The sequence below is a fragment of the Palaemon carinicauda genome, chromosome 27 (assembly GCF_036898095.1).
Source record: "Palaemon carinicauda isolate YSFRI2023 chromosome 27, ASM3689809v2, whole genome shotgun sequence".
Taxonomy (NCBI): Eukaryota; Metazoa; Arthropoda; class Malacostraca; order Decapoda; family Palaemonidae; genus Palaemon; species Palaemon carinicauda.
Window position 1 is genome coordinate 30,318,865 of NC_090751.1, and position 27,500 is coordinate 30,346,364.

A 27,500-nucleotide genomic window follows, 5' to 3' on the forward strand; every position below is an offset into this window, starting at 1 on the left:
GTCTGTGTCTTCTTCAATTGCACAAAAAAATTGGCTTATTGAGAAAGTCTTTCAAGATTTTTGGTGATCAATCTATTCTGAACAAGTGTTCTAATTATCTCATTCTACCTTGTTTTGAGTATTGTTCTCCTATCTGGTCTTCAGCTGCTGATTCTCATCTTAATTTGTTGGACAGAAACTTACGGTCTATTAAATTTCTTATTCCTGATCTAGATATTAATCTTTGGCACCGTCGTTCAATTTGTTCATTATGCATGTTGCATAAGATTTTTAATAACTCTGACCATCCTTTACATTCAGATCTCCCTGGACAATTCTATCCTGTTCGTAATACTAGGAAGGCAGTTAATTCTAATAGCCAGGCCTTCTCCATCATGAAGCTCAATACTACACAGTATTCTAGAAGTTTTATTCCAGCTGTTACCAAGATGTGGAATGATCTTCCTAATCGGGTAGTTGAACCAGTAGAACTTCAAAAGTACAAAGTTGGAGCAAATGTTTTTATGTTGACCAGGCTGACATGAGTCTTTTTATAGTTTATATATGACATATCTGTTTTTGACATTGTTAACCCTTTTACCCCCAAAGGACGTACTGGTACGTTTCACAAAAGCCATCCCTTTACCCCCATGGACGTACCGGTACGTCCTTGCAAAAAAATGCTATAAAAATAATTTTTTTCATATTTTTGTTAATTTTTTTTTAAAAATTCAGACATTTTCCAAGAGAATGAGACCAACCTGACCTCTCTATGACAAAAATTAAGGCTGTTAGAGCAATTTAAAAGAAAATATACACCAAAATGTGCTGGGAAAAAAGTAACCCCTTGGGGGTTAAGGGTTGGAAATTTCCAAAAAGCCTGGGGGTAAAAGGGTTAATAGTTTATATAGGACATACCTGTTTTGACATTGTTACTGTTTTAGAATGATTTATTGTTAACTTGTTCTCATTATTTATTTCCTTTCCTCACTGGGCTATTTTTTCCTATTGGAGCCCTTGGGCTTATAGCATCTTGTTTTTCCAACTAGGGTTGTAGCTTGGCTAATAATAATAATAATAATAATAATAATAATAATAATAATAATAATAATAATAATAATAATAATAATATTAGTACTGCATCAGTCTGTGATTCAAAAAAATTTGCACCAAATGGTCCTTTTAAGTGAACAAGCACTGAAGAGACTGTCCTGTGATGCTCATACTCCCCTCACGCAGTTTTCAAATGTTTTTTACCTCATTTTCTTTCTCAATAGCTCACACCCTTCCCCCTTCTTCAGTCTCTCAGTCTTCTACTCTCTGAGTAGCACTCATAAAAGCATCATCTGCTCTGAGTGTCTTTGGAACAGTACTTTGTCGAGTTGTGATTGTTATTGTTCCTGAGGCTAAACTAACTAGATTAGCTTTCTGGTCCCATGAAATTAAAACACTCTTGATGGACCTAGATGCTTATGGATGTGCAGACGCAAATGGTATTTTTCCTTTGTTTTTTATAAAGACGTTGAAACGTTTCAGCTTATCTGGATTTATGAAAATCAGCTATTATTATTATTATCATTACTAGCTAAGCTACAACCCTCATTGAAAAAGCAGGATGCTATAAGCCCAAGGGCTCCAAGGTAAAATAGCCCAGCGCGGAAAGGGAATAGGGAAATAAATAAGCTATATGGGAAGTAATGAACAATCAAAATATGACAAACTTATAACAGAGTTTGTATTTTTCCTAACATACAAACCCGAATTCTTTACTATAGGAGATATTCTAGCGCGAGCTGGAAAATACGGCAGAAAAACCTTAACAAGGTCGTTAACGACCGGACAGGTAATTACCCACCTGTCAGTGGTGTTGGGCCCGCCGGTCGGTAGCTGCTGTTTACCTTCAATCGGATTCTAGTTAGGACTATCGTAGGGGGCGGTGACGGAGGGAAGATTTGTGTAAAGAATTCGGGTTTGTATGTTAGGAAAAATACAAACTCTGTTATAAGTTTGTCATTTGTTCCTACACTAAATACAAACCCTCATTCTTTACTATAGGAGACTTAGTCTTGAGGCCAGGGTGGCCAATGAGTTCCCTATCTTTAGGGAAGATAACTTATACTCTGTGAGAGGAATCAGATGAGTATCGTACCTTATTTCCATTGCCGAGTCCAGCTGAAACTGGATCCCCAGATGTGGGGGAGAAGGAGACGAAGAAGATCGACAGATGTCCTTCTTAAAACCTAGTGTAACCCAGAATCCTCAACCAATGGTTACTGTCCCCTGAAAGGACGTAAGGTAGTAACAGCATCTGTTAACCTGTCACAATAGGCCACATAAAAAGGGTGTCTAGAGACCTATGTGTCACGTCGCTCAAATAGTGAGCATTGAATGTAGATTGGCGTTTCCAGACCCCAACACTTAAGACTTGGGAGACTGAGAAAAATCTCTAAACGCCAGAGAGGCAGCCACTCCCCTAACTTGATGGGCTCTGGGTTGTGCTGCCTCTGAGTATCTGTGAAAAGACCTCGCAATAACTTTCTTGAGTCAGAAAGAGATGGTGTTGCGAGAGATTCTCTTCTTTACCCTGTTGGAACAAGGAAGAGATGACGGAGACGTGGTCTGAAAAGTCTGGTGCGCCTCAGATGTTTCTTTGATGTCCTGACTGGGCATAGTAACGACTGGACTGCATCCTGTGTTAACTATTGAGAGTGAATAATTTCGAAATCTCCCATCGGTAGATGAAGGATTACGAGTCTAGCCACCAAGCCCGGTACGAAGTTGTGAGAGACTCGTGCCCCCCCTCCATCTCTTAGAATGGGTGGCGTAAGAGACCATGTAGCTCACTGACCCTTTTAGCGGAGGACAGAGGTACGAGGAAGACGGTCTTAAGGTTCAGAGAGGGTCTGAGGCCCTTAAGGGCACATAGGGCAGACCCTTCAGCGAATGTAAGACACGTCTCAAGGAGATGGTCTAATCTCAAGGGGGGGGGGGGGGGGGCAAGATCACTCCAACACCGAAACAACCTAGGTGATGTCTTCTGAGGCGGAGAGGTCAACCCCTTCTCTGTCTACAGATGAGGCTCAAGGCTGTGCAATAGCCTTTAATCGCCGAGACTGAGAGAAGCTTTCCTCTCTGAGGAACAAAAGGAAGTCTGGGAGCTACTGATCCTTCCTTTTGAGGATCCAAATGCTTCACATTGTCGCTGTTGTAGCAGTTAAGAAGTCCATGTCTTAGCCTCAGCAGTTAGGACTTCTTGTAGGGTCTGCCTAGAGTTTGGTTTGACAAGTCCTCGTGGCTCACAAGGTAGCCAACTGTATCAGACCACGTGCAAGCCAGAAGGGACATTGAAGTCGCTTCCCTTGCCGAGGCTTCTGTGACTGAGAAGAGCCTAGAAGAGTTGAGTGTCTCTTCGAGGATTAGCCTGGTGTGAGCCTCGCCGTGAAGGGATCTAATATCAGAGGAGAAGGTTGACGTCTCAGAACTCGGAGAACAGACAAGGTTTAAAGGTCGCTCAAAAAAGGCAGAGGCGAGGGACAGTGACATTGCACTAGCCATTAGGACAATGTCCTAGAGACTGATCATATATGGTCAACGACCAAGCCTCCTCTCCAAACCCGCTAGGACCAGGGAAGGCCAGGCAGTGGCTACTGAAGACTCAGCAGATAGAACTATAGGCTCTCCCCAACCTTAGCTTACAAGGATGGTAAGGTTGTAGGCACTGAAGGCTCCAACGAGTCTGGGCAGGACTCGAACCCCAGACTGTCAATACATAGCCTGTCTAAGGCTGGAGAGACAACGGGTCGAGGAGACAGATGCAAATCGCCGAGGCATGAGATATAACACACAGTTCTTAGAGTCCTTAAATAGAAGGATTCTAAGTCCCTCGACGGCAGCACTCACGAGGAATCCTCAGGCTGCGATAATTCCTTGCGTGTTATTACAGGAAAAAGTGGAGACGCGAGTAGCAGAAAAACCTTATATCTTACCCCTCGAATCTTTCATATCGAAAGGGGAAGAATGGTAGAAGTCGGAGTGTCTGGAGGTAATGGCGAAGACCGCTGAGAGTCGGAAGGCTGTCATAAGAATAAACTCTTAATGACGATGATCGCGTGCATAGCGCTAATTGCGCGCGTGCACGGACACTCTGTGCTACTTATTCGGGAAAAGTTTTCCCGCAGGAAGGATTGCCAAAGGCAAGATTTCTCCCCTCTTTATGAGGAAACACGTAGGTTTAATAATTTCTCTCTCGCGAACGAGGGAGAAGTCCTCCCGAAGGAGGACATCGCCTAAGGCAAACTTTCTCCCAGATCTATGGGAAAAAAGCATGGGCGTAATAATCTCTCTCTCGCGGACGAGAGAGAAGTTCTCCCGCAGGAGGATGTCGTTTAAGACAAGTTTTCTCCTAGTTCTAGGGAAAAAATGTAGGCGTAAAAAACTCCCTCTCGAGTAAAGAAAACTCCCTCACGTAAACGAGAAAGGAGTCCTCCCGAAGGGGGACTTGGCCTAAGACAAGCTTTCTCGCAATTCGTGGGGAAAAAAAGCATAGGCTTAATAATCTCTCCCGCGAACGAGAGAGAAGTTCTCCCGAAGGAGAACATTGCCTAAGACAAGCTTTCCCCCAGTTCTATGGGAAAAAAGCGAAGATGTAATACAGTAATCTCTCTCTTGCGAGCGAGAGAGAAGTTCTCCCTAAGGAGAACATTGCCTAAGACAAGCTTTCACCCAGTTCTATGGGAAAAAAGTGAAGGCGTAATAATCTCTCTCTCGTGAACGAGAGAGAAGTTCTCCTGAAGGAGAACATTGCCTAAGACAAGATTTCTCCCAGTTTTACGGAAAAAAAACGTAGGCGAAAAAATCTCCTCTCGTGAACGAGAGAGAAGTCCTCCCGAAGAAGGACATCGCCTGAGCCTAGCATACTCCCAGGGAGAAGTTCCCCCCGAAGGAGGCATAAGCCGTAGACTTCTTTTCCCCAGCTCCAGGGGAGAAAGCACAGTCTTCGGGGACGAGATAGCAGAGGTAAAACTTATTGAGCTGTTTGCAACTCCTACGTGTTTCCTCATAAAGAGGGGAGAAATCTTGCCTTTGGCAATCCTTCCAAATAAGTTTATCAAGCTGCAGGTTGACAACGAGTGTTACCTCGTAACATGGGCAGCTCATGAGCTGCCACATTACTTTTCGCTTCTGCTCTCAACTGAAGAGAAGAAGGGGGTGAACCCCTGCATCTTCTTTCGAGGTTTCTGAGAGACTCGAAATCCTTAACTCAATAGGGAGCAAAGGAATTACGGAGGTCGTCCTGTCTGAAACACGGGAGCGAGGGATTGACCCCGCAAGTGTATGATCAGAGATTTGCGTGTGTACCGCTAATTGTGTGCGAACACCTGCGTGACTGGGGTCTGAAGACTCTGCCATAAGAGTAAAACTCCTGATCGATATGGCCGTAGTGTTGGATGGGCGTACAAGAACACTCCGCGTAACAAGAGTCCGAAGACTCTCTGACATAAGAGTAACGCTCTTGATGACTTGTGTCACGATAACCCGAAGGTTCAGCGTGATCGTGCGTGCCGCTAGAGGTCGTGTTGCGAGAACCCGAAGGTTCAGCGTGCACGTACGTGCCCCTAGAGTTTGTGTTGCGAGGACCCAAAGGGCTACAACAATGGGAAAACGGAAGTCTCCCTTGTCATGAGACACCGAAGTGTCAGCGAGACTAAACGCACGAAAACCCAAGGTTTCAGCAACTAGCTGTGAGCAAACGAAGGGACAGCGCACCGGGAAACCGAGGTTTCCTTGTCACGAGACCCCAAAGGGTCAGAGATCGCTAATTCAAAGGCGAGAGCGATCTCTCTGAAGATAGAGAGAAAAGCAAGGAGAAGCGCTCTATCTGACTTTTTCTAGAGCAGCCGGAGACCCTCAAACTAATATGCGAAGAAGAGGGTTCGAGGTTAGGACGTGCTTGGCCCTTGGCCTCTCTCCTGTTTGCTTAGATGATCCCTCGCACGACGACGACAGCGAGGCAGAACGATGACGAGAGGGATCGTTCTTCTCAGATTTGTGGCACAAGTGTATATAATCTCGAGGCAGGAAGTCTCGGTGAGAGACAGAAGGCGAGAAAGAGCAAAAATGATAATGTCTCTTCCTATTTCGTCTGTCTCTTCGGTAAGAATAGGTGAAGGCGTACACAGGCGTGCGGTAGAGTTATCTCGCACATCTGTGCCAACCGTAAGGAGCGCGCGCGCGAAGGAGAAAATTCCCCATAGTGGAATCATATAGGCGCACGGGCGTGCCCGCATATCCTTGGGGATGCGGGAGAAGGCTGGTACGACGGTAAGTGCTGGCGCGTTGATAAGCGTTGGCGTTGCAAAGCCCTAGCACGTTGGTAAGCACTGGCGCTGCGAGAGAAGGCACCATGGCTGCCTCGTCAGAATACCTTCTAACAGTAGAAAGTTGATGAGCAGGTTTTACCTGTCCCGTAGGATGGTGTTGGGCGCATATGCGCACGTGCAGGCGCAGGAGAGTGCCATTGCGCAGAAGATTGGTGGCGCGCAGGAGTTTGTGCGCAGGTGAGCGCATGGCACGAGATGGAGCTATGCTCTTGTTGGAGCGTATCCGCATGTTGGCGTATAAGCTCTTGATGCCCTATGTTAGGGTAAGAAGGAAGCGCTCTTAAGTTTGTGACGAGAGTGCTTAGACTAACAGCTAGACATCTCGTGAAGAGACTGAAGGCGAGGAAGAGCAAGAACGATTATGTCTCCTCCAATGTCGCCTGTGATTCTGGAGAGAACCACTGGGCAAAGGAGTGCGATCTCTCCTTTTCCTCTTCTCTATCTCTCCCTCCTAGCCTCCGAAGAGGGGAGGACAATGAAGTGGAGGGGGAGGAGAAGAAGGTAAAGTGGAGACCTCTTCTACATACTTGGCAGGGGAACCTCTCCTCCGCAGGGTAGCAGAACACCCATGACCTCTGTAATGGGGCATAGGGAAAGAGGATCCACATCCAGCGGTGACATAAGGCGTCATGAACACTTCCTCAAATAGAGGACATCATCTACAAAGAAAAAGAAAAAGAATTAATAAAAACTCAAAAAAAAAAAAAAAAAAAAAAAAAAAAAAAATTCTAGTCTACCAGCAAATAAAGCAGGAGCAGAGGTGTTACCACTGCGATGGTTAGAATTCGATTGAAGGTAAACAGCAGCTACCGACCGGCAGTCCCCCACCACTGACAGGAGGGTAATTACCTGTCCAGTCGTTAATGACCTTGTTAAGGTTTTTCTGCCATATTTTCCAGCTCGCGCTAGAATATCTCCTATAGTAAAGAATGAGGGTTTGTATTTAGTGTAAGAACAAAAAATATTTAAAGAATAGTAACAACATTAAAAAAGATCTTTCATATGTAAACTATAAAAGGAGACTTAAATCAGCCTGTTATCCATTAAAATATGTGCTGTAAGTTTGAACTTTTGAAGTTTTACTAGTTCAACTACCTGATTAGGAAGATCATTCCACAACTTGGTCACAGCTGGAATAAAACTTCTAGAATAATGTACGGTGCAGTATTGAGCCTCATGATGGAAAAATTATGACTGTTAGAATTACCTGCATACCTAGTATTACAAACAGACTCCGGGAAGATCTGAATGTAATGGATGGTCAGAATTATGAAAAATCTTATGCAACATATTATGCAACATGCATAATGACAAATAGAATGACGGTGCTATATTAATATCTAGATCAAGAATAAGAAATTTAATAGACCATTTAAAGTTCCTGTCCAACATATTAAGATGAAAATCAGCAGCTGACGACCAAACAGGAGAAAAATACTTGAAACAAGATAGGATGAAAAAATTAAAACAGTTCTTCAGAACTGATTTATCACCGAAAATCTTGCAAGGCTCAATAAGTAATTTTTTTGAGCAACTGAAGAGGAGACATTCCTAATGTGTTTCTCAGAAATAAATTTTCTGTCGACAAACACACACAAAATTTAAGTCATATTGAGTTAAATAAATATTTAAAATGCTGAAATCCAGATGTTGAGCCACTGTCCTTGGCCTACTTACAATCATAATTTGAGTTTTATTAGGATTCAACTTAATACCCCATAATTTGTACCATGCACAAATTAGCAGGTGATACAATTACCAAAAACTTTTGTGGATAAGTAATGGTATTGGAGCTGCATAAGGTGTAGCATCCAGATAATGCAGAGGAAATCTCCTCTAATGGGTTGGCAGGGCAGTGACAAACTTCTAGCTTCAAGTAAAATTAAGGAGTCAAGAATGTGCAAAACACTACAAAATTTCTTAAAAACATATCCCCCAAATAAGACTGTCAGACCAAGCAACAAATATATTCAACAACAATGCAATGTCTCATTTCCTTGCCATTTTAAAGAAAATGAAAATGCAGTTGTCTTTAAATGGGTTCCTTGTTAAAAGTGAATGTAAGTATAAAATGCTATCACCCATCAGCTATTTTTTATTACTACCCATGGAGGTAGTAAGTAATAAAATCTGGGCATTACTGTCCTAGAAAGGGCCAATGGATTACTATTCTGAAGAGCTATGTCTCACTGTAGGTGAGAGCCTAGTCTAGGGCAACAAAACCCTTCAGGGAGATGTATTCTAAACGATAGGAGAGCTTCTCCCTCTTAAGACCAAATGTAACCAAATTTGCTGGGTCCATCTATTTACCAATGACTACTAATGATGTGACAGTATGCAATCAAAACTGGATAATGCCAAAAGGGCCAATGGTTTAAGGTACTGATATATTGTACCTACCGCCAGGGAAACATCCTGTTTAAGGCTGTAGATCCTTATGTGAAAGTAAATTCCTTCTAAATGGCATCAAATGTATTGGGAAAGTCATGGTACTTGAAAATACAGTTGCAAAAGAATAAATATTACCATACTTTGAAAAGAGGAAATGCCCATCAAAGGATTCCAAGATCATGTGTTATTAGGGAGTAGACAGAAGCACATGTTGAATGATGTAAGGGTAAAAAGAAGATTGCTGAAGGTATATATATCTGATCATCTGGTTGAGATGTAAGTTGAAGTTACATATAAAGTAGAAAAAAACAAGGAAAATGTGACTGTAAATGAAATAAAAGTTATTGAGTTGGAAATAAGGGATTTAATTGTAAATAAATAACAACTGAGAGAAGGACAGACAGGTGAAGAAGGGGGCCCATTTAGACAAGATAGAGGGTGTGGATAAAGTATTTTCTGGAAGCAATTATGTGAGGATGGAAACAAACTGGAAAGATCTGTGTGAGGCCTTCAATGGACCATACAACACCTTATAAAGAGAATTATTTACCAGTAATGTAAATTTTATAGATAACAGATTAAGAAAAGGATGTGCTATGTCTCCAAGGTTGTTTAACATACAACTTTTCTTGGCTTTTCAGTGAGTCTTTAAGGCCAAGATATTTAGCCCCAATTTCATTCGCTTGCCCAAGGCATATACAAGTATCTATTTACATTTTAGGTGATAGCTGCGATTGAAATTAAAGCTTACAGATTAATATCCAACAACTATAGCACTCTCCCTTCTGACCTGAGCTCACATGAGTGGTAAGACTGCATTTCAGTGGATTTATCAACTATGGGTAACGATCTAACTCGTGTCAACTGGGTAGATTTTTCATATGTATACTTTGTATGTATATTATCAATAAATTAATCTAGATATATATAATATATATAGTATGTTATATATATATATATATATATATATATATATATATATATATATATATATATGTATATATATATATGTATATATATATATATATATATATATATATATATATATATATATATATATATATATATATATATATATATACATATGTATATATATATATATATATATATATATATATATATATATATATATATATATATATATATATATATATATATATATATATATATATATATATATATATATATATATATATATATATATATACAGTGATGCCTCAGGATACGAAAGTAATCCGTTCAGGATTTGGTTTCGTATCATGATTTTTTCGTATCCTGAGTCGCGTTTTACATGTAAATAGCCTAATCCGTTCCAAGCCTTACGAAAAGACACCTTTTCTTTCATAAACACGCTAAACTGTAGTAATAAACATAAAATGCTGCCATTTCTATCATTCCACAATTAACCCAACCGTTAAAAACAGCCTAATCCATTCCAGAAACCACCATGAGATTATTCAATAATGTAGTTATAGCCTAGTTATCCCCTCCAAGCCCTAAGAAAACGGTCCATTTTCTTTACTACTGTATAAAAGTTACGGTACTGTATGTAAAGCATTTGGATCAGTGAAGGTGTATTGTTACCTGTACGTACACCTAAATCAAGGATTGATACCCTGAAAAAAGGTTACAGTTAATTAGTGTAATAAAAAAGTTGAAACTTACCTTTTGATTGAGACGATGTCCGATAGCGAAGTCGCGGCAGAGGAGGATGGCATAAGGCAGAAAACGTAACAAGTGACAGACTACGTACAGTAATTTACACACTTAACACATGAACACAAACTTTACGAAATAAAAAAAAATGGCAGAAATAATTAATACTTAACATTACGTATGGAAAACTATAAAATGAAAGAAAAAATTACTTTAACACTTAAGGGTAACATAAAACTTAAAATTGAATTTTTTTTTTTTTTTTTTTGCCTTTTTATAACTTTACGTTTTTCTTATTTTCTAAATTTATTCTACTTCTTCATCACTTTCTTTTTTTTTGTTTATTTTCTTTACTTTCACCTTCTAATTCTTCATCACTTCCTCTTTTCTGTTTCTTTTCTTCTCTTTCACCTTCGTCTTGGCCTACTAATACCACTGGCCTCTTTAATAAGAAACTATCCATTGAAGCTTGTTTCTGCCTACTTTTCAACACATTTCTAAAATGCGTTAGGCAAACGTCATTGCAGTGTTGAAGCGCACGGTTGGTATAAACTTTTTCTGGATGTTCCTTTTCGACGTAGTCTGCCATTTTATGGAAACATGCGAGAATTTCCTTAATGTCTGCCGTTTTCAAAGGTGTAACATCCTCCTCATCACCGCTAGAGAACTGCTATTGAACAACACTCATTTGCATCGTCTCCAACTCCTTCAGGTCGTCCGTCGTCAACTCCTCGTGGTGCTCCTCAATTAGTTCATCTATATCCTCGGCGCTAACTTCCAGCCCCATGGACGTACCAAGATGTACGATGTAAGCCACCTCAGACTGCTGAATGGGTTCAGGATCGTCAACGATCTCGGCTTCGCCTCCAGGCTTCCCGAACCCCTCGAAGTCTCATGCAGAGACAGCATCAGGCCACAGCTTCCTCCAAGATGAGCTCAGGATACGCCTCGAAACTTCCTGCCAAGCGAGATCGATGAGTTTGAGGCATATCACGATATTAAAGTGATCTTTCCAGAATTCCCGCAGAGTGAGGTTTGTACTCTCTGTGACTTGGAAACATCTCTGGAAGAGATGCTTCGTGTACAATTTTTTAAAATTTGAAATAACTTGCTGGTCCATTGGCTGGAGGAGAGGGGTGGTGTTAGGTGGTAGATACAGGACCTTTATGAAGGAATACTCAGCCAGAAGATATTCCTCGAGGCCAGGAGGGTGAGCTGGAGCATTGTCTACCACCAGCAGACATTTCATAGGGAAGCGCTTTTCTTCCAAATATTTTCGGACAGTCGGACCGAAGCAGACATTCACCCAATCAATGAAAAATTGCCTCGTTACCCAGGCTTTAGCATTCGCCCTCCACATCACGGGAAGGTTCTCCTTGATGACTTTGTGGGAGTTGAAGGCTCGGGGATTTTCAGAATGGTACACCAGCAGGGGCTTTATCTTGCAGTCCCCACTGGCATTTGCACAAAAAGCAAGGGTAAGCCTGTCCTTCATAGGCTTATGTCCGGGTAGCCTCTTCTCCTCCGCCGTGATAAAAGTCCGACGAGGCATTTTCTTCCAGAAAAGCCCAGTTTCGTCGCAATTGAAAACTTGTTGCAAACTGTAGCCTTCCTGCAGAGTCAACTCGTCCAACGTTTTAACAAAGGCTTCGGCGGCCCTTCGTGTCCGAGCTGGCTGCCTCCCCATGCCGTACCACTGAATGAATGCCAGTCATTTTCTTGAATTTCTCGAACCACCCCCGAGAAGCCTTGAATTCTGGGGGTTCCTGCTGGGATGTTCCTTCTCCTGCCACTTCTTCGGCCTGAGAACGCACGAGATCACCGATAATGGCGGAGGCCTTCTGGCAAATTGTAGTCTCAGTGATGGTGTCTCCTGATATCTCTATGTCTTTGATCCACACAAGCAGCAGCCTCTCCATCTCGTCATGCGCGTGGGTTCTCTTGTTGGAGAAAATAGTGACGCCCTTAAAAGGTGCCGCTGCTTTGATGGCTGCCTTCTGCTTCAGGATGGTGCCTATCGTAGGTGGATTCCAGCCATACTCCTTGGCGATCGCACTTAAACGCATGCCAGACTCATACTTTTTTACGATTTCAAGTTTCGTCTCCATCGAGAGCATCGTCGTCTTCTTCTTTCCTTCGGCAACATTCTTGGGACCCATGGCTACAGTAATACGTAATACAATACACTACGTACGTTATATACAGTACTATGTATAGTAAACACTAATACAGTACAGTGCACAGTAACAAATGTTTAATAACGATAACACGTGGCGTACGAATGTACAGTACTGTATTTAACACTACGTCAAACAAGTGAAAGCACACAATGTCTGTTAACGATACCGCGGTCGGAACGAAAAGAGAGAGAGAGAGATGAACGCCCGTGCGTAAGCAAGCTGGGATGGTTGCCGACCAATAGGAAAGCAGGATCTTATGGCGTCAGCTAGCATCTGAGTAGGGAGATAACCAATGGGTAGGCGGGAGGCTGTAAGTGATTCTACCCAAGTTCAAAGTCTGGTGGCGTGCGCTTTTTAAAATTACTCTCTGCGACAAGTTGGGATCTTGTAAAGTTTTCGTATCCTGAAATTTCATCCGTATACTGGGGCATAAAAATCTTCGAATCGCTTTTCGTATCCTGAATTTTTCGTGAGCAGAAACTTTCGTATCCAGAATTTTTCGTAAGCAGAAACTTTCGTATCCAGAGGTATCACTGTATGTGTGTAATTATATATATATATATATATATATATATATATATATATATATATATATATATATATATATATATATATATATATATATATATATATATATATATATATACACACACACATATATATATACACATATATGTATGCATATATGAATATTAGGTACTTGAGCATGTTGCTTTACGTTTACAATTAATAGATATCTTACAGGCATCTCGGATTAAAAACAGCATCTCTCTGGACAAACTGAGCTCCAGGTAGTTTTCAGCATAACAGTTATTTGCATTTACACATCTCCATTAAACCATAAAATATTTTGTGTCAATATATATATATATATATATATATATATATATACATATATATATATATATATATACATATATATATATATATATATATATATATATATATATATATATATATATATATATATATATATATATATATATACACATCACCAGTAAATGTTGAAAGATTAACCTTCAACTTCTTACATATAAAACTCAAGTAGCCTTCAAAATGGCTCTGGTAATAAGGAATAATTTTCAACTTTTTTATTGGTTAAAATGTAATAGAAATAATTACACACACAGTAAGAATCTTGTAATTATGTTTGAAAAAACACCAGAATATTAATTTACAATTATTTTATGATGGCAGAAGTCTACATGTTTCCCCACCATATAGTTGATATACAATAAAGCAGACTTCCAGACATTCCGAAAAGTTCGTGTTTACTTCAGTGGTTGTTCCTACTATCTAATGATAAGAAATTTTTAACTTAGTACTTTATTACTTGTGATAAACACAGCTATTGTAAATATTACTAATTATCAATTGTGCTTCAGAACCAAAAATAAAAAAAAACAATGCCAAATATCTTTTATGTGCAAAGTACATCCATGACTGTGCAATATTTGACCATTTGTAGTCTGCTCTGAGAATATCTGCCATCATGTTTTGTGAAAGTAATGACATTAATTTCCTAATGTTAAAACTTATGGTACTTGAACCATCTAGATGAGCACAATTTAAGTGTGAACTTTAGGTAAGCTAACAAACTTTCTGTTTTTGTAAAATTATAAATAGAATTTCTAAATGGGCCGTACTGTATTATTAATTGAAATCAGTATCTTAATGCATAACATATATAAAAGTAGATTTGCATATACAAAACAAATGCAAAAATTGTCTTTGACTATGATTGATGTTGGGGAAATAGTTAACAAATTCCTCCTACATTTAGCTAATAGGAGTTGGTTAATATGTATAAGATTTGCCTCCAATTGTGAGGGTACACTATGTATGTATGTGTATGTGTGCATATATATATATATATATATATATATATATATATATATATATATATATATATATATATATATATATATATATATATATATATATATATATATATATATATATATATATATTTATATATATATATATATATATATATATATATATATATATATATATATATATATATATATATATATATATATATATATATATATATATATATATATATATATATATACAGTATATATATACATATAAATATTTATAAAATATATGCACATACATACATACATACATACATATATATATATATATATATATATATATATATATATATATATATATATATATATATATATTTAGATACATCAAAAAGATGCATCTCATCCAAATCTTCTTGAAAAATGCTAAAGAAACAAGAGGATCAACGTGATTTAGATTTCTAAGTCAAAAGCTATCTTGTTTTAAAGATGCTTTTATGCATTAAACTATTGTTAATATACACTGATAATGCTTTATAAATGGAATCACAGTTAGATGTACCTAATAATTTCTCTTTTAACTTTTCTAAAAGTAGAATGAATTCAAACTATATATATTATTTCAATGAAATCTTAACAATATTCAAATAACATCAGAGCGGCAAAATTATATCATACTGTAGAAAGGTTTAGAAAAGGATAAATACAAGTTTTAAATTCTCTCCATTTGTCATAAATAATTTGTCTTTTCTTCACAGCACCACAGGGTCTGAACTTTTGTGAGATTAGAAATGAAAGTTGCATGAATATCATGTGCTATGACAGATTGAAGGTCAAGATCATAAATTGGGAATTATTCCCTGACAGGGCATTGTTTCACAAAAAAAAAACTTGCAAATAATCATTTAAATTATATATATATATATATATATATATATATATATACTGTATACATATATATATATATATATATATATATACACACACACACATATATATATATATATATATATATATATATATATATATATATATATATATATATATATATATATATATATATATATATATATATATATATAAAATGTTCATGTGTACGCAAACACCTAAAGGGAATTCTCACTAAGCATCAATTCCAAACCACACCAACACCAATTCCAAAACTCACTTTTTCAGAAAGATGATTCATTAAATTTGAATAATCTCATTACAGTATTAAGAATTGCTATAGGTCAAAAGTAAGAAAAAGTTTGTAGTTGACACGAAATAGGGAACCATGCAGGATTACACTAAGTGCAGCTGCTGGAACAATTCCTGCCGGGCAAACTCACTCTAAACACTACTAGCAAACCTAAAAACTTATGCTGAAAATATTCCAGACTCATTCCAGAGGCTCAAGTCTGAAATATGGCAAAAGGATATGTTTAAGCACCCAAACCTTGTTCTTAGGGAAGGTGGAAAAAAAGCATGTAGCTAAGCTACTGACATGTTTTGAATGACTGAAATTCTTTCAGCCACTCAAAACAGTAGAAAACCAAAGCAGAATTTCCCAAAACTGAATTTCAGCTGCACATCTATAGCGGCTCATGCAAAGTAAAAAGCTGGTCATGCACAGTTAGTGATGGTGACAGTACTTGTTCGGTCTGACAGGCTATGTGAACACCTTCGACCGTTGTCCCCCCGACTGGTGTGCCCCCACTTACCCCCGACCCGGTACCAGAGGCAGGGGTGCGGGGGCTTGGGAGAGAGATCTGTGACCCTGAACGGCCCATCTTAGTACCATCGCCACTCGACCCTCGGCCAGAACGAGGACTTGGTCTGGCCTGGAACAATACCACCCTCCTCATTGCCACATATTAAGATAAAAGGTATTTACACTACTCTACATCACCACCTATATCTTGTTGCACTATGAAAAAAGTTAGTACAGTATTATCGTGAGAAAGCTTAAATTTTAACCAATAGTATTAATATTTATCAACATGCTTTCCAAAGATTTGTAAAATCTAGTCTTTCCCTTGTCATACACAATCACAATCCTTGCATACCCATGAGAATCATGCCATCAGTCAAAATTAAATAGCTTTGGAATGTCATATCAGAATATCTATTCAACTAGATATAAAAAAGTAAAATGAAAAATTTCTTCAATAAACTGCAGCTACAAAGCTGATGTTGAAAGAACATTTTCTTCCCTAAAAAGTCATCCTGTTCAGCACTGAACTTCATCCAAGAAAAAAAAAGTCCTTACTATACTTTTTCAATATGCAAATTCCAACATCTGGGAACTTTTCTCAACAAAATCAAACATTTACTATAAAACTTTAGTTATAATAAACTATTATGAGCCATAATTGAAGTTATATTGATATATATTTCTCTTATGTAGTCATCATTATTCCTGATGCAATAAGCTTATTGAAAAAGTTATGTTATTTCTTTGATACTAACCTAACATGAGCATGCATAACAAAGGAGTGACAAACCAAGATATCCAAGGGAGTTGTACGAGATAAAACTCAAGGTAATCACATGAAAATGAGGCAGTGGTAATTACAGGGATACGTCCTAAGCTATCCACACTATGTACCTAACAAATTGAGAGTTGGGCCAACATCTTTTCTTTCTAGGAACTGACATTACCAAGAATTTAAGTACGGATTACATCGGCAAAATATCCAAAGCTAATCTACGTCAGAGTGATTGAGGAGTGGATGGAGATAGGCTTTTGCCTTTCCTATATGTTACCTAAAATTAAGCTAGTATTATCCACTCGCTAGATTACCCTTTGTCTCAGAATACCGGTACCTTGCATTCATTAAAGTGTACTGCTTACATTATGTTTGAGACTGGGATATTCTTACTCTTTTTATAAAATTTTGTCACTCCTTTGTTACGATACTTTTTGGAAATAAAAAATACTATATTGTCATTGCTCTGTTGTGTCTCTCCTTAATTACACTAATCTAGTCAACTTGAAATACGACCAGTTTCCAATGTCTAGAGTAAAAAGCTACATTTGGATAACATTCCAAAAACTAATCTTTTATACAATGCAATGCCATACTCATAACCCGTTCTCATTTTGAGTACAGTACTGTATACATTATCGGTACTGACAAAATCAAATGTCAACAAAAAAAAAAATCATGTATTCATACAAATTAACAAAATGTCTAATCTAATAGCAATTCATTGTGTAATAGGTCATTGTGTAATAGTTAAATAAAAATTCATACAACACTAAAGAAATAATGATGTCCCTAAAAACTTGCATTTATTTACTGCACGCATTTGATCATACTGTACGCAATTTTCTTTTTAAAAATTAATTGGAATATTTTTTCCTTATTTTTCCTGCCCTCTGCATAAACCTGCGGACGACTTGTATAGACTAAGAATATTCAGAAAACTGAACACTTTTAGTGGGCTACAAATGCATAAACTAAATGTACACATTAATCGATTTCATCATTATAAATACACGAATATGTAAATCATAAGTAATAACAGAATAAGACACTTACAAAAGCTTACAAACCACAGACACATTGTCTGCAGCAAAAAACATATAAATACAGGTATAGATGAGGTAGTAAGTTTCAAGTGCCTCGCACACTATACTGTACTGTATAATACTATGCACAGTATTACAATAAAAGTCTATCTAATCATTAATATCATAAATCACAGAAATTTTATTACACTATAAAAATTCAAAATGTCAAGTTTGTAGAAACTTTCACAAACATAAAAGCTGCAGACACACAAGAATGAAAATATAAATGAAGGTAAAAACAATTAGTAAATGTATGTAACAAATGCATAAAATCTTATTTCTGCATTCATTTCAGTATAGTAAAAATCAATACTTACACAAACTACAAAAAGTAAAGTTTTAAAATTTCCTTTTGCTAAGGAACTGCAGAAAAAGCCCTTTTTCACTTTTAAATCTTATTCACATTATTGTCTGGTGCAATGATCATTAGTTTTCACAACTTCCACAAATGACTCATTGCAATACAACTGAATAAACTTGAAACTTCAAATACGATCCCAAACCATGTAGATCCTAATACTGTTCAAGTGGCCCCAGGAGTCTAAAACAACGTGAAAACCCTCCAAGACAAAATTAAATTGTACGATATGCTTCATTCTATGCAAAATAATGTTTTTTTTTTTTTTTTTTTATCATTTCTCTTTTTCCTGTTTGGGAACAGATTCTAGTGATGATGAAAAAAAATTTCCTTCATACCCTGATTCTACAAAAGGCTAAACCTTTTTACAAATCCAAAAAGCAAATGGGAAAGAACTTAGTTCAGCAGATTTTGATACCAGCAAACACAGAAGCAGTTTCTGTCCTTCAAGGGGAAACTAAGAAGGTTTTGGACATCAGGAAAGAATAGGAACAACTTCTGTCCTTCAAGAGGCAACTAAGAAGGTTTTGGACATCAAGAAAGAATAGGAGCAGTTTCTGTCCTTCAAGAGGAAACTAAGAAGGTTTTGGACATCAAGAAAGAATAGGAACAGTTTCTGTCCTTCAAGAGGAAATTAATTAGTTTTTGGATATCAACAAAGAGTATACATTAATGGAGTAGGTATTCAACATCTAAACCATAATGCAGTGTACTGGAAAATGCCATAAAGGACTTTTATTGGCGAAGAACACTCAAGCACATGTTTAAGGCAAGAAGAGATATTGCTGTTGCTCAGTACCTATACCATCGGGTTTATAAATCAAGGGAGCTTCGACTTGTATTACTAATATTACTAGCTAAGCCAAGGTTTGGGTGGATGGATGGAGTGAAGAAAGCTCTGGGTGATAGGAGGATAGATGTGAGAGAGGCAAGAGAGCCTGCTAGAAATAGGAATGAATGGCGAGCGATTGTGACGCAGTTCCGGTAGACCCTGCTGCTTCCTCCGGTGCCTTAGATGACCGCGGAGGTAGCAGCAGTAGGGGATTCAGCATTATGAATCTTCATCAGTGGTGGATAACGGGTGAGGGTGGGCTGTGGCACACAAGCAGTACCAGCTGAACTCGGTTGAGTACCTTGTCAGGCTGGGAGGAACGTCGAGAGTAGAGGTCTCCTTTTTGTTTTGTTTCATTTGTTGATGTCGGCTACCCCCAAAAATTGGGGGAAGTGCCTTGGTATATGTATGTATGTACTAGCTAAGCTACAACCCTATTTGGAAAGGCAGGATGCTATAAGCTCTATGGTTCCAACAGGTAAAAATAGCCCAATGAGGAAAGGAAACAAGGAAATGAATAAACTAAAAGAGAAGTAATGAACAATTAAAATATTTGAAGAACAGTATCATCATTTGGATCTTCCATATATAAACTATAAAATTTAAAAAATCAAGAGGAAGAAAAATAAAATAGAATAGTGTGCCTGAGTGTACCCTCAAGCAAGAGAACTCTACCCCCAAAACAGTGGAAGACTATGGTACAGAGGCTATGGAATTACCAAAGACTAGAGAACAATGGTTTGATTTTGCAATATCCTTTTCCTAGAAAAGCTGCTTACCATAGCTAGAGTCTCTTCTACCGTTACCAAGAGGAAAATAGCCCCTGAACAATTACAGTGCATTAATTAATCCCTTCAGTGAAGAAGAATTGTTTGGCAATCTCAGTGTTGTCAGGTGTATGAGGAGAGATGAGAATGTGAAAAGAATAGGCCCGATTATTCGGTGTATGTAAAGGCAATGAAAAAATGAGCTGTAACTAGAGAGAGGGATACAATGTAGTACTGTGTAGGTAGTCAAAGGACCCCATAACTCTCTAGAGGTAGCATCTCAGTAGGGACCTGGTGCCTTGGCTAATTACTGTTTCTAGAATGGTTTAATCAGTGCAGTGTCCCAGAAGTTAAAATATACCTTGCCACACTTGTTATAATTGGTACTTAAATGTATAAAAAAAAAAATAATAGTCATTTAAGCTACCAACATTTAGTAACAGTCCTGTAAGCTACCAAGTCTGAATTTTTTTTTTCATAATAAACTATTTATATGCTTTACACTTTCAAGTGCTAGCTTATGACAAAAAAGAAGTGTTATTCCTGGGTTTTGGCTTGTTACCAACTTTCGTTTCTTCTCCTTACTGCCAAGATCAACTTTTGTCTAAAATTCAACCCCTTTATTTTGTACGGTATTATGATTAATGTGTGTGCTACTGAGTTGCAAGATTTGCAAGTATTCTTAACACAGCAAGATTGACACATGCTACTGAGATTAAAAAAATACAAGTTATCATCTTTTTCAACAGCTCTAGATTTAGTTCAGTAAATTAATGAAATATAAATCCTAATCAATTTCTATAAAATATAGATCTCCATTTCCCACAGCAATCGCCATTAGTCTATATCAGAGATCGAAATAAAACAACATTGCTAGTTTATAAACTACAAATACTGTATCTAACAGCATATGGGATATATGGGTACATTAGAGGCAACTCTACTTTGGCTGAGTAGATCCAGTAAAAACTTTTTTTCACATGCATTCAGAGAAAAGAGCCTAACTTTTCGCTATACTTGCCCATCTAAGTAACAACTAATATAAGCTTTTAGTATACAAAAAACCATGGTAGGCTATACAGTAGCACAATTATGTGCACCAAAAGTAAAAAAGTATAGAAGAAATACAAAGTAGGGATGAAAATAAATTTCAACAAAATACACTTTACTGACGAATTAAGAAACATGGCCATTCACAGAGTCTCCAGCTAAAGTGAGTGAACATTGCCAATTACTGTATTAAACATTGAAAGTAACAGTGCTTTTTTTTTAGGTCTATTTGGAATAGTTTCATTTTAGCTTTTTCAATAAACTATGACATGATAATTGCAATACTCTACTCCCCTATTTGGAACGGATTTCACAAATAAACGATCTTCTATGATAGAGTCCCTTCCAGTGTCACTGCAATGAACATGGACTTCAGTCTTATACAGATCGTCATAAGCTGTAGTTCAACATAAGAGCTGTGTGAATTTTGAGACTATGTGTATTTATTCACATATCAAGCACATCATATAACCCTTTATATTTCATCATCAAAATATATTTCATAATATATTACTTGCATTATACGAGTTCTATTTTTTATGTATAAGACTAGGCTAAGATGAAAAAAAAATTTACTTCGAACCTCGACTCCAACCCTAAGAAAGTGTAGTTATTTGTATAGCAGAAAACACTTTAAAAAAGCTAATAAAAATATAATATACTTTACAGTATATATAAACTTAATTGTAATTACTGTAGTTCAAAACATCTGAAAATAAATTCCAAATATACATAGCCTATGTGATCAAACTTCTTTAATTTTCACTAGTTATCATACACACCAGTTTGAGCAGGTAATGAATAATATACGGTATATTACCATCTACTTCCATATTATTTGTTAATTACTGCTTTTATACTTATTTTTTTGCTAATGCTTCTGGGAGCAATCTAATCACTAGGGATGGATTCAGATTATATTTTCCCCGTTACTTTTCATCAGCTGACCTCTTTAACACTATTGACAATATGTGCACTTTCATAAAGCGCAATTAAAATATGATAGTACAAATATCATACCATTCAATATATCTAATAAAAGAAAACCCTGTAGATAAAGACATAAATGATCAAAATATATATCAAAGTACTTTGTTTATTTGTCTCATTATAAAGTACTTTTATGTCTTTTATTCTTTAAAATGCATGTCTATGTTACAACCAGCCAGAGTTTTCCATTTGTTAAAAGCTTATATTAGATGTCTAAATTGTATCCCTTCTGCTCAACATATTTTGTAAATTTTCTATAAGTTGGATTTGCTCAGTAAGATTAGATACAGCTTCCAATTTTAATAAAAGAAATAATATAATGTGTGAAAGGTTGGGTGCTTAAGCATTCCACTACCATTAGCAAAAGGGGAGAGTAATAAAAAAAAGACTAAAAATATTTTTAGAAGTTGGCTCAGAGACCTGAATCATATTAGGGTGATAATTAGCCTAGCATTAACTTGGAAGTAAAAGTGTCTTTCTGATGACTTATAAAAAGAAGAATGGGGAAAGTATTGAGAAAAGCCCCCCAAAATAATAACCTTCAATAACAGATATCTATCTAGCCCTATTTTTCAATAGTTTAATTTATAAATAACACACCCTTGAGTACTTTAGCTTAAAAACTTAGAGAGAATTAACAAATTAATTTTAAGATATATTTTGGTCTAAAAGAACAGTATGTCCCCTGTTGCCTAAGGGCATTCATAGTGATATATAGTCTTTATTTGTGCGCTTTGATACCTCAATTGTAATAAATATGGGATTTGCAACATTTTCTAATCTAGCTATTGTTCACTAGTCCAAAAAATTGCTGAAGATAAAAAAGGAATCAGCAAGCACTTCAAAATGGGTTTGTCACTATAATTCCAGCTACTAAGAAAGTAATAAACGCACAAAATTGGGTTTACCATATACCCAAATACTTTATGAATATCTGCTAAAGATGGATAAATCAGTGATGCTCCAAGAAAACAAAATAAAAAAACATTTATTGTTTTTAAATTAAAATCTATAATTCCCACACTTACCTCAGAATACAACAAGCTATTGAGTGGAAGTGGTAATTTAACAAACTCTAAATGAAAACAAAGAAAAATTACCCACATCCCCGTCATACATTCTCCTTTAAACTAGCCGTCAAAACGCTCCCCAGCTACCGAGTAGGGAGTTCCTGCAAGGCCAATGACATACAGCTGAACATGGGAAAAAGCCTCATTGAGAGCTCAGATTTAAGTGGATTCAATCACCGAAGATAAATATCCCCTTACAAGTGGAAAGGAGGGGGTGCCACTGCCTCAGATTTAAGTAGTTCAATCACCGAAGATAAGTATAACCTTACAAGTGGGAAGGAGGGAAGGCCATTGCCTCAGATTTAAGTGAATTCAATCACCAAAGATAAGTATCACCTTACAAGTGGGAAGGAGGGAAGGCCATTGCCTCAGATTTAAGAGGATTCAGTAATCAAAGATATGATCAGCACCCAAGCCCCCCCCCCCCCCCCACGTAGGACCAAGGAGAGCCAGGCAATGGCTGCTGATGACTCAGCAGATAGACTTATAGGCTCCTAGGAAGGCCTTTTACTGTAATGTTATTTTTGGCTTTAAACTGGTTAAGCAATAAAAAATACCTTTACTGAGAACTAAAAACTTGTTCTAAGATACTGCTTGTACAGTAGCCTAACTTGCTAATTCTTTTAGCTGACTCTAAGGCTTAAAAAATAGTTTTGACAATATAGCTCTTCATATCAATTTGAGTAATGGGCTCATGAACTGTATTCTTCAGAATAGTATAATACACTACAACATTCAAATTTCAATTGATCGTGTGATCTGCAAGAGGCTTCTGATTAATGAAAGCCTGAAACACTTGCGATATATGTTTGGTTGATAAATCTAATCCTTCAGCTGCAGAGGTGCCTGAAACATAAATCCAAGAAGCTGGTGAAGACACAGGGACATCTTTATTCCACATAGGGTTGTCCGAAGAGACATGGCCCCCAAGCACAAGGGCATCGTCTTGCGGACCCTCACTAGGTAAACCTTCAGGCCCCCCACTTGCCTGTAAAGGATCAGCAACCCCAGAATCCCAAAGACACGACTCCTGGGGAAGAACCATTGGTTTCTTCCCCGCATCGGACTTACCTCGTCCCCTACTCTGGGTAGGGGATGACGAAAGAACCCTGTCAGACTTCTCTCCCGTAGACGTCACGGGCGAAGAAATGCTGGTCTTCCTGGGCGAATGTTTAGATGACTACTTCTTCTTCATTCCAAACCTCACCCACTGCACCTCACTGCACGACACACACTCCGGACACGTGTCCGAAGGAGAGCAAACTCTACCCCTGCACGAAGAGCAAAGGGAGTGCGGATCCACCTCAGGCTTAGACAAGAACGCACCACACGACTTCCCAGCCTTAGGCCCAGGACAACGGCGGGGATGCTCCATACCGCACTAGCACAATACCGCAAGACACAGGAACGCAGCGGGAAAGGATAACAAGGGCAAGTAAACACTTTAAAAACACAAGGGAAAGCATAAGGGAAAACAAGTGAACACGCGAGAGCACAAGGGAAAGTATCGCGGACCACGTAGGAACACGTGGGACACAAGAGTCGGGGACACAAAGGATCGCACTGAGATAAGGAGAGCGTCGAGATGATATCACGACGCAACCAGAGAACTTACTGAGGGTCGAGACCCAAACTAGCATGTGGCCTGACTCGGGGTCAGCCTCAGGGCACGTATCCTTCCGCCCGGGGTGATCCTCACAGAAAACGGAAGTAGGGTAAACTACACAAAACTCTGGTCGGTTGAGAGGAGATTCCAGGTACTGTACCTCCTAAGAAAGTAGTTCTCGGTAAGTATGTTGGGAAAAATACAAATTACAAAAAATTTGTGATGTTTCAAAACTGAATCCATTACTGTCCTATATCCTTTGATTCAAAAGATTGGTAACATTTTACCATAGAAAAGAAAATGTAAGAATTTAACACCATCCAAATTTTTTCTGATAATGGCAAAACTTCTGCCATCCGACCATCCACAATAAATTTGCTATTGAAGTTGATATAGCTTACTGATTTACTTCCTTTTGGAGACAAAATTAACAACTGAGAAAGCTTAGAAAACCCTTTTGCTTGCAAGATATGGTCAAGTCTCTTAGCGTGGATAGCTGAAGCAAATGGGTGTTTGGATGAAAAAACATTGTCTACTTCAAAAGATCTCGTCTGAGACGAAGCATCTTTGGTGCCATTGTCATCAGTGGCCATATATCATGAAACCAATGCCTTGAAAGCTACAGGCCAGAAGGGAGTTAGAAGTCATTCTTGCATTTCGAGATTCCCTGAACTTGTTGATAACTGTTAGTATCATCCTAATGAGAGGAAAAGCATATATTTCTAGGTTCTTCCATTCTTTCAAAATCTCATTCACTACCTGGGGATCTGTTATCAAAAAGCAGAAGACATCCACTTTTTTACTGAACCTTTTTGCAAAAAAGTCCACATTTAGCTTTCCCCACCATTTTCACATCTCTTGACACACTAGGGGATTAAGAAACCATTAGTTTGGTAAAATCTGACATTTTCTGCTATTCTGGGTGGCCATTAAATTCAGCTTTTCCAGAAAATAAACTAGTATATAAATGCAAACTCCTCACTTCAACTGTTTCAAAGATGGAAAAGATGCTCTGATTCTGTCAGATGTAAGCAAAGGCAGCGGTACTCTATTGTCCAATTAAAGTACTATATTCTCTCCTATTACTCACTGTTCCACCTGAATAAGGGCCTTGTATACTGTTATTAATTCAAGATAGTTAATGTGAATGAACTGCTACTAGAACTACATACACCTGAAAGATAGATGTCATCTAACATCATCCTCAAACCCAGGTAAGACATGTCTGAAAACAGAAAAAGACATGGTATCAGGATTTTCAGATTGAATCCCATTGTAAGGCGTAGAAGGTTGTCTCACCATAGAAGAATATTCAACCTAGGCCAAAGTTTATCAATACCTCCTTTGGATTTATAGTCCTGTCACAAGAGTAAGACAGATGAATCTGCACGTGTCAATAGAGTTCAGCCAGGAACCGATGTAATTATTCGTGTACATCAATAGACGTACAGCGTCATATAAGGGTTAACCTTGAAAAGCTATTTAGCCCAACATGAGTGTTATTATAATTATCATTTCAAGCTAAGTTATAACCCTAGCTGGAGAAGCAAGATGCTATATGCCCAAGGGCTTCAACAAGGAAAATTAGCCCGGTGAGGAAAGGAAACTAGGAAATAAAATGTTCCAACAACCTTCCAGTCACATGAGCTATTGATCAGAATGTTTTGATTAAAAATGCTTTCTACTAATGGCTTGAAAGCAGCCAGCTGTGCAATCATCCCTGCATTGTCAACGATTTAAGAAGGGAGAGCGAAACTAACACCCATATCGTTAACAACAGCAGTGTTGATGTTCATGAACAATACCGGGTGACCCACCAACTGAGATCTGAAAAAAGATAGTAGTGCAAGAATGATTTCCCAGAAAGAGTTGTCCTAAGTTCAAGTACCTCACACGAACATGCTGTTCTGGAGGGCACCTGTAAATACGTAGAAGCTTTGCTGGGAGGGAAAAAAGTTTATCAATGGAACTCCCAAGGAGTTTTCTGTGTCCAGTGCACAGGACAGATCATCCTTCACTTATTGGCAGAGCAGAACCATAATGGTGGATGATGGATTCTTATCATTATTATTATCACTAGCTAAGCTACAACCCTAGTTGGAAAAGCAGGATGCTATAAGCCCAAGGGCTCTAACAGGGAAAGATAGCTCAGTGAGGAAAGGAAATAAGGAAATAAATAAACTATATGAAAAGAAATAAACAATTAAAATAGAACATTTTAAGACAGTAACAACATTAAAACAGATCTTTCATATATAAACTATAAAGAGAGACTTATGTCACCCTGTTCAACATAAAAATATTTGCTAAAAGTTAGAACTTTTTAAGTTCTACCGATTCAACTCCCTGATTAGGAAGATCATTCCACAACTAAGCCACTGCTGGAACAAAACTTCTAGAATACTGTGTAGTATTGAGCCTCATAATGGATAAGGCCTGACAATTAGAATTAATTGCATACCTAGTATTACAAACAGGATGGTACTGTTCAGGAAGATCTGAATGTAAAGGATGGTTAGACTTATGAAAAATTTCATGCAACATGCATAACGAACCAATTGAACAACTGTGCCAGAGATCAACATCTAGATCAGGAATAAGAAATTTAATAGACCGTAAGTTCCTGTCCAACAGATTAAGAAGAGAATCAGCAGCTGAAGACCAGAAAGGAGAACAATACTAGAAAGAGGGTAGAATGAAAGAATTAAACCACTTCTTCAGACTAGATTGATGACCTAAAATCTTAAAATGATTTTCTCAATAAGATCATTTTTCGCGTAATTGAAGATGAAATTGACCTAATGTGTTTCTCAAAAGTAAATTTGGTGGTGAGAATCACACCTAAAATTTTAAAAGAGTCAC

General features: G+C 37.7%; 1 protein-coding gene across 13 annotated transcripts in view; it reads right to left on the reverse strand.

The window, feature by feature from the left end:
• Positions 1-27,500, reverse strand: part of LOC137620643 (dynactin subunit 1-like) — a 162,317-nt gene that overhangs the window by 54,943 nt on the left and 79,874 nt on the right. For 10 of the 13 annotated variants that reach the window (XM_068350948.1, XM_068350950.1, XM_068350955.1 and 7 more), the window contains one exon: positions 16,041-16,229. The exons of the other annotated variants lie outside the window; for them this stretch is intronic. In XM_068350948.1, coding sequence (XP_068207049.1) covers positions 16,041-16,229 — 189 coding nt within the window. The remainder of the gene's footprint in view (positions 1-16,040; positions 16,230-27,500) is intronic. 13 annotated transcript variants of the gene reach the window in all.